The sequence below is a fragment of the Gorilla gorilla genome, chromosome 9 (genome assembly GCF_029281585.2).
Source record: "Gorilla gorilla gorilla isolate KB3781 chromosome 9, NHGRI_mGorGor1-v2.1_pri, whole genome shotgun sequence".
In the NCBI taxonomy this organism is placed as follows: Eukaryota; Metazoa; Chordata; class Mammalia; order Primates; family Hominidae; genus Gorilla; species Gorilla gorilla.
In genome coordinates, this window is record NC_073233.2 from 75,878,362 (window position 1) to 75,887,240 (window position 8,879).

General features: G+C 52.0%; 1 protein-coding gene across 1 annotated transcript; it reads right to left on the minus strand.

Annotated features, from left to right (window-relative positions):
* Positions 1-829: 829 nt before the first annotated feature.
* Positions 830-8,563, minus strand: LOC115936283 (putative HTLV-1-related endogenous sequence). Its single transcript, XM_055354651.1, is given in 5 exon segments — positions 830-1,134; positions 7,985-8,208; positions 8,211-8,270; positions 8,273-8,422; positions 8,425-8,563. Coding segments are annotated over 5 exon segments (702 nt in total). The 3' UTR covers positions 830-1,005.
* Between the last annotated feature and the right edge of the window lie 316 nt (positions 8,564-8,879).

Below are 8,879 nucleotides of genomic sequence, written 5' to 3' on the forward strand. Positions count from 1 at the left end.
GGAAATGCTGCCATTTGAGACAACATGGAGGAGCCTGGAGGATATTATGTTAAGTGAAATAAGCCAAGCACAGAACGACAAATACCACATGATCTCACTTATATGTGGAATCTAAAAAAGTTAAACTCGGCCAGGCATGGTGGCTCATGCCTGTAATCCCAGCACTTTGGGAGGCTGAGGCTGGCAGATTGCTTGAGCCCAGGAGTTCGAGACCAGCCTGCATAACATAGCAAGACCTCATCTCTACAAAAAAATACAAAAATTAGTGGAGTGTGGTGGTGCATGCCTGTACTCCCAGATACTCAGGAGGCCGAGTTGGGAGGATTGATTGAGTTTGGGAGGTCAAGGCTGCAGTGAGCCAAGATCACAAACCTGCACTATAGCCTGGGCAATAGAATGAGATTGTCTAAAAAAAAAAAAAAAGAAAGAAAAAGAAAAGAAAAAAGTTGAATTCACAGAAGCAGAGTAGAATGATGGTTGCCAGGGTGGGGCAGTGGGCAGATGTCAAAAGACACAGAATGTCATTTTTAGAGAAGAAGAATAAGTTCAGGATATCCATGGGACAACATGGTACCTATAGATAATAACAACATATCATACACTTGGAAATCACTAAGAGAGTAGATTTTTTAAGTGTTCTCACCACAAAAAAATAAGTCTGGGAGGTGATATGTTATTTGATTTAGCCATTTCATAGTGTATACATACTTCAATTACATCATGTTGTATACCCTCTTGTACATAATTTTTGTCAATTCAATAAATTCAACAACTCCAAAAAACAAGACATTCTCTTTACAAAAATAATTATTAAAAATAAAATTCAGAATTCTATTTTATTTATTTATTTATTTTTGAAACAGAGTCTCGCTCTGTCACCCAGGCTGGCTGAAGTGCAGTGGTGTGATCTCGGCTGACTGCAACCTCTGTCTCCCAGGTTCAAACGATTCTCCTGCCTCAGCCTCCCAAGTAGCTGGGATTACAGGTGTGTGCAATCACACCTGGCTAATTTCTGTATTTTTGGTAGAGACAGTTTCGCCATGTTGGCCAGGCTGGTCTCGAACTCCTGACCTTAGGTGATCTGCCAGCCTCGGCCTCCCAAAGTGCTGGGATTACAGGTGTGAGCCACTGCGCCTGGACAGAATATAAAAGATTCTTTAATTCAACTAAAACATTAAAACATAGATTATTTCTATAAGTGGTATTGTTCTAACATGTTTTGGTCAAAATATTCTCCTTACCCATCCACAATTAAATGGTTAATTGACATTTGATTGGATTTTGATAACGTTTTCAAATCATGATTGACTTTTCCAGTGTGCAGTAAAATGTGTTTGAAAATATTTCATAAAAATTAATATTTAAAAATGGTCAGGCATGGTGGCTCATGCCTATAATCCCGCACTTTGGAGGCCAAGGTGGGCCGATCAGTTGAGGTCAGGAGTTTGAGACCAGCCTGGCCAAACCTCATCTCTACTAAAAATACAAAAGTTAGTCAGGCATGGTGGCACGAACCTGCGTTCCCAGCTACTTGGGAGGCTGAGGCAGGAGAATCCCTTGAACCTGGGAGGTGGGTTCCCCAGGCTTAGAGCAAAACCCCCATCTTGTCTGTCTCCACTCTCATCCCAGGCGATCGCAGTCATTTCCACAGCCTCAACCACTGTCTACTTGGGATGCCTCCCAAGCCCGAGTCTCCAGCCCAAACCTGCCTTCTGTGGGGAAAAGCAAGAGAGATCAGATTGTTACTGTGTCTGTGTAGAAAGAAGTAGACATAGGAGACTCCATTTTGTTCTGTACTAAGAAAAATTCTTCTGCCTTGAGATTCTGTTAATCTATAACCTTACCCCCAACCCCGTGCTCTCTGAAACATGTGCTGTGTCAACTCAGAGTTAAATGGATTAAGGGCGGTGCAAGATGTGCTTTGTTAAACAGATGCTTGAAGGCAGCAGGCTCCTTAAGAGTCATCACCACTCCCTAATCTCAAGTACCCAGGGACACAAAAACTGTGGAAGGCCGCAGGGACCTCTGCCTAGGAAAGCCAGGTATTGTCCAAGGTTTCTCCCCATGTGATAGTCTGAAATATGGCCTCGTGGGAAGGGAAAGACCTGACCGTCCCCCAGCCCGACACCCGTAAAGGGTCTGTGCTGAGGAGGATTAGTATAAGAGGAAGGCATGCCTCTTGCAGTTGAGACAAGAGGAAGGCATCTGTCTCCTGCCCGTCCCTGGGCAATGGAATGTCTCGGTATAAAACCCGATTGTATGCTCCATCTACTGAGATAGGGAAAAACTGCCTTAGGGCTGGAGGTGGGACCTGCGGGCAGCAATACTGCTTTGTAAAGCATTGAGATGTTTATGTGTATGCATATCTAAAAGCACAGCACTTAATCCTTTACATTGTCTATGATGCAAAGACCTTTGTTCACGTGTTTGTCTGCTGACCCTCTCCCCACTATTGTCTTGTGACCCTGACACAACCCCCTTTTCGAGAAGCACCCACGAATGATCAATAAATACTAAGGGAACTCAGAGGCTGGCGGGATCCTCCATATGCTGAACGCTGGTCCCCCGGGTCCCCTTATTTCTTTCTCTATACTTTGTCTCTGTGTCTTTTTCTTTCCTAAGTCTCTCATTCCACCTTACGAGAAAGACCCACAGGTGCGTAGGGGCAACCCACCCCTACACCTTCCTAGCCCCAGACCCAACTGTCCGGGCACACATTGCGCCTGGGTCCCAAGCAACCTCAGCCAATGACTCCAACGTCAACTTCCTGTCCTTGCCTGACACTGTCAGCCCTGAGATCAGACTTGACCATTCACCTCCAGTACCTGATAGGTCCATCAGTGCTCTGTAACATATCCCACGAACATTCCCTAAACCAGGCACCGGACTCCACACATCAACACCGTCATGTGAGTCACCAGCATCCCTGGCAGGGACCCCTGTCCCAGCCTCCAACTCATCTCCTTCCTGTCCCTTGAGTTCTGTGTCACATTCCAGAGGCCACAAGAAGAAAAATGACCACCTTAATGAAATTAAAAGAATTGAGAAGACATTTCCCTATGGTCCAAAGTCTTTCCAACTGAGAAACACATATCAAGATCCAGCCTGCCAGCCCTGCGGTTAAATGTTCCTGAAATAATTAAAGCCCAGGGCAACACAGCCCCCACTCCACAAGTACTCCCAGCACAGTAAGACTTCCTTCTCTGCAGGGGCTTGAAATGTCCAGTATGTACCCTGCCCCTCTCTGTCGTAGCTAACAGGAATGTACTCCGTGTCTTCTTCCTGCTCAAAGGACCGTCCACCAACCTGCGCAGGCAGCACTTTTGGCCAGGGGAGGATGCGAGAACATCCCACCATTTCCCACTTATGCACTGCATTCCTCAGGAGCCTGCCTCACAAATTACAAGAGCCCCACGGCAGACACACCACGTTCCAGCAGGTGGCCATGTCTTCAAGTCAGCTTGAAAGATCATCGCCAGGGAAATATCTATATCTCAGCAGAGAGAGCTTCAGCCTGTGTAGTCCAGCTGTGCTCAAATGGAAATCCAGCAACCCGGATGCTGGTCAAAACACCCTGTCTTGAAGAGCCGGCTCTGCAGGTCCCCAGCGTGAGGGTGAACTGGGTGGGCCACCTGCCCTGCCTGCCCACATTCCTGCCGCCTGGAATCCTGGACCCTGAGAACCAGGGGGATGTGGTGGGGAACAGGCAAGTCTTGTGCAGAAAGCCAAGATGTCACCCAAATCCACTCTGCAGTCTAGGTGGGTGATATTCTGGTCTGCACCGCACCAGCGCATGAGGGGATGGAGGATGGAGTCTAGACGAGCCAAATGTAAAAAGATATTGCCCAAGTATTTTGTGCTTTGTCTGCATTACAATGCTATGCCCAGCCCAGCGTGGTGGCTCACACCTGTGATCTCAGCACCTGGGGAGGCCAAGGCAGGTGGATCACCTTAGGTCAGGAGTTTGAGACCAGCCTGGCCAACGTGGTGAAACCCCATCTCTACTAAAAATACAAAAATTAGCCGGGTGTGGTGGTGGGCACCTGTAATCCCAGCTACTCGGTAGGCTGAGGCAGGAGAATCACTTGAGCCCAGGAGGTGGAGGTTGCAGTGAGCGGAGATCATGCCACTGCACTCCAGCCTGGGCAACAGAGTAAGACTCCGTCTTAAAAAATAAATAAATAAATAAATTCTATGCCCAGCATTTTCCATGTACTCTCTTATTATCTCAGTAAATCCCATATAACCTTCCTATGAAAGTGTATCTCATTTATCTCCATTTTATAGATGAGAAAACTGAGGCCCCTGGAGTAGTATTAATTTTCCAAGACCACATTGCTCATAAAGGGTACAGCAGGGACCCAAGCTCGACACTCTCACCCTCAAACATTTCCACAAGTGTAGACCAATGGCTGTCAACTGGGGTGGTTTTGCTCACGTACCACTCCCTTGCTCCATGATATTTGAAACCGTCTGGAGACATCTGGGGTAGCCATAGCTGGGAGGGTAGAATGGCACCTAGAGGATGGAGACCAGAGATGCTGCTAACCATCCTACAATACACGGGACGGCCCCACGACCAGCACCATGAATGGTCTCACCCCAAGTGTTGTGACTGTGGCAAAGCTGAGACACCCAGGTTTCTCCTCAGCAAGAAGGAAAATCCCTGCAACGCGGATGCACCTCTGCAGGAGCCCCAGGCTCACAATAACCTTCCTCATCTGGTTTCAACCCTGGATGCTTTCACCTGGTGCGTCCATCAGGGATTTCAGGGACTCCAAAGAGTTATTACCCTTGAATGCTCAGTTCCGCCTGAAAACGCTGAAATCTTGCCGAGGTGCCTGGTCTTGAGGAAGGCTCAGCAAGTGGTTGAGGTTGATAACCAAATACCTAGGAGAGACTTTTCTCTCCCTCCAGGAGGAGCTGTGGGTCAGACACACCCTGGGATCATTCACAAGCGGTCAATAAAGGCTTGGGGAGGGCCAGGTTTTCTAGGCCTTCTCAATGGGGTGGGTGTTTGTGGACACACAAGAAGCCTGTGAAATTTCTGATATTGGCAGGAAATCAACGCCCCCCACGCTCCACCCTCCACCCCCCCACCTCCCCACCATAAACTCATGCCCTGCAGCAGGACTTGCCACTCAGGGGCTCCTGGGGGCCCGATTTACCTGCTAAAACATCCTCTAGCCACCACCGAATAAAGCAACCCCTTGCCACCCAACCACAGAAGCACAGCTTGGGAGCCACTCCAAGGGACATCCAGTCACATTAAAACCTCAGCCATCCAGAGCACCAGGCCTGGTGATGAGAAAGAATATTTTATCCTTAAAAGCATCTGAATGCCCATGCTGCTTCTTGCAGAGAAAAGCCCAAAATAATCTGCTATTAAAGAACGAGGATGGTTTTGACATTTTTACCAACCTAATGGTCTACGCAGACAAAATCTCATAAAAGGGCACTCTGTTCTTCATCCACTCAGACATGGCCTGTGAGTGAAGAAACGGGCTCTCCTCCTCAAAGAAATCGCTGCTGATCCTCACACCAGCCTGACACTGCTTCATGGGTTCTTCAAAGAGATTATGCCTATAGAAACTAAAAGGGAAGAGGAATGTGTCTGGCGGGCATTGTAGGCAGCAGTGGGCTTTGGGCCAAATTTTAAGTTTGAAAATCAAGATTCCCTCTTTTCGAGGGGCCACCAGACTGAGCAGATACAGACACCGTGAAAAGAGGGTGCCATATTCAGATTCAGGAAACAAGGATGGTTTCTGTTCAGTTCCTGCATCATCCTTCAGGTCATGTGATTCCCATTTCCCTCTGTGGGCCAAGAAATTCAGTGGGGTTTCTGCCTTTTAAATATTTCATTATCAATATATCATCCTTCTAGCCTCCAGAAAGCATTTTAACATGGAGATTCTGGCTTAAGACACTTGTGGGTCTGTCTCTCTCTGTCTCTTTTCCTTGAAACAGGGTCTCACTTTGTCACCTAGGCTGGAGTGCAGTGGCATGATCACAGCCCACTGCAGCCGGACCTTCCAGGCTCTAGCAATCCTCCCACCTCAGCCTCCCAAGTACTTGGGACTACAGGCACACACCACCATACCTGACTTTTTTTTTTTTTTTTTTTTTGGTAGATATGAGGCTTCACCACGTTGCCCAGGCTGGTCTTAAACTCCTGGGCTCAAGCGATCCTCCCCCTTCGGCCTCTCAAAGTTCTGGGATTATTGGTTTGAGCCACCACGCCCGGCCAAGAACCTTGTCTCTTGTGATGCACCCCAGAACAAAACATCACTGCAAAAACACACCAAGGCATGAGTTTCAGTCCTAAGTCCCATTTATCCACCATACACTATGTGCCAGGCACAACGCTAAGTGCTTCTATGGACAAGCTTCCCTTAATCTCAGCAGTAACAACCCCAGGCAATGGGGCCTGTTGACAGATCCATTTGCCACTGAAGACAGTAAGGCTCAGAGAGGGTAAGTGGCTTGTGCCATGTCAGCCAGCTAAGGAGGGGCAGAACCAGGATGCAAACCCCAGCCGCTTGGCTCCAGACTCGCGTTTCCAAGGTCCCACTACACTTGGTCACTCCACTGCATTCTAGTATCTTGGTCTTTGGCAGAGTCCACGTAAAAGAGGGAGGTAGAGGGAGTGAGAGGGACCTCACGCAATCAGGTTTCCCGGCGTTACACTGCCACCGTAATTGCGTCCCCGACCAGAACCTCTCCCTTCTCATCCTTTCCGTGATCGGCCCTGGAAAACCTTCCAGAGAACTGTCCTCTTTCTCCCGGGATCTCAGAGAAAATTCACCTGAGTTCAGTGTCCAAGTGACCCAAGCTCTGAATGCAGTAAAGTGCATGGGGAGATGAGGATGTCACCATGAGCAAGCCTCCCAGACAGCATCCAGGAGCAACCCCAAGACTGGGCAGGGGGGCTCTGATGCAGCCCACGGCGAGGAGGGCTGCCCGTGCTGCCTAAATGGGTTCAGAATGAAGACGCCCTCTCTCCCATGTGGGGCTCATTCACCACGAATCAAATGATTAAGACAAGCTCAGCTGAGCAAATGGTCAAACATAAAAACATGTGGAAGGAACAAAGAGGTCAACCCCATTATCCATCAAAAACCATCAAGGTGGCGGCCCTCACTGAGGGGTACAGCTCTCCAGCGGGCCCTCATCTGCCCTCCAAACCCACGTGCCTCCCCAGTGGAAGGCCAGCAAAGCCACACAGGAAGAGTTGGGGTAGGAAAGCAGAAAGTGAACCCCAGGAGGCCAGGCTGGCCACGGAGCCCCATCGCATACACACAGGCCCGGTGACTCAGGGGCCCACGTGTGCAGGACACCGGGAGCTCACAGGGACAGCGCCCCGGGGGGATGCAAGGAACTTTCCCTCTCTGTCCCTCTCTGTAGAGATGGAAAGAGGAGGGCGATTTCTGGGATGGAAGCCATCTGCCTCCTCTCAACTCTCGCTGCCCAACCAGAAAGGGAAGAAAAACAGGAAGATGCGGGGCAGGTGAGGAGCTGGGTGAGCGCCGCCAGCCCGCAGCCCAGCAGAGCAGGGCTTGGCCAAGCCTGGCGCCAGGGACTTCCCCCCTACCCCCGCCACAAGCCCCTCGCCAGGTGAGAGGCACCGGCAGAGTCCCAGACAGATGCCCCAGACAGGATGCCCAGCGCAACCCCCGCCCCTTCCCCTGCTGGGGTCCCCCAGGACGCGGGGCTCCCCCTCCCCTTTTGACTAGCCGCAGAGTCCAGCGGGTCTCCAGGCCAGGGACCTAGTGGGAGAATCAGGAAGTCGAAGCCACACAGCCGAGAAGGGGCAGCTGGCGTCTCGGAGGCCGTCACGAGCTGTCACTCCTCGCCCGCCGGAGTTGCCGCTCAGTTACCAACTTCAACCCGGGGCCGGCCACGGAGCCTCCCGCCGCCCCTACCCCGCGTCCCCAGCACCCCCGCACCACCGGCACCCCCGGAACCACGCGCCCGCGTCACTTACTCCTCTGCCGTCGCCACCTGTCTGGGTGCCGGTCTCCTCCCTGCCCGGCCGCGGCGCGTCCTCCCCGTCCTCGCAGTCCTCGGGCTGTGCGCTCCCTCCCTCCAGCAATAGCCGCAGCCTCTTCTCCTCCGGAGGGACGTCGTCCTTCTCCCTCCTGGGCCGGCCATCCCTGCCTCGGGGCTTGCCAGTGGCTTCGGAGCTGCCGGAAGGGCTGGCCATGGCTCGGGGGCTCTGCCTGCACTTGGGGAAGAGGAAGGACCCGGCGCGAGCTGCCTCTCGGCGGAGCTGGGGTGTCTGAGCGCGGGCTCGGTGGGTCCGCGCGGCGCGGAGCTGGGCATCGGGGCCGGCGCGGGCTCCTCCGCGGGCCGCTCCTGGCTCTCTGGCGCCCTCTGCTGGCCGCTCGCGCGCACCGCGGACACGCCGGGCCGGGGCCTGAGCCGCGGTCGCTGTCCCCTGCCCGTGGCCAGGCCCGCTCCAGCCAGGCCCTCCACCTCCACCCCGCCCCAGCCAGGTTGCACCCCGATGGTCTCCCTGCCCAACGAGGAGAGAAGAGAAGGGAAGCCCCGGGAGGGTGGACATCGGCCACAGCCACCTTGTCTTTGCTCTTACCCTGTGTCTTGCATGATTTGGAGGTGGTGGGAAAACCGAGGCTGCTCAAAACTCGTTGAGAATTCCTCCTGCAAGATGACATGAATGCACCTTCGCATTGCCTACCAACAGATCTTTTTTGAGCATCTCTGTGGCCCAGGCGTGGTGATGGGGGAGGGGATATTGTGGTGAACACGACAGGCATTGCCTTCACACAGTGGGGCTCAGCGCTGGGTGAGAAGGCATTGAGAACGGACATTGTCAATTGGGCAAAAGGAGGCCAAGGAGAAGTGCTGGGGGCATGGGA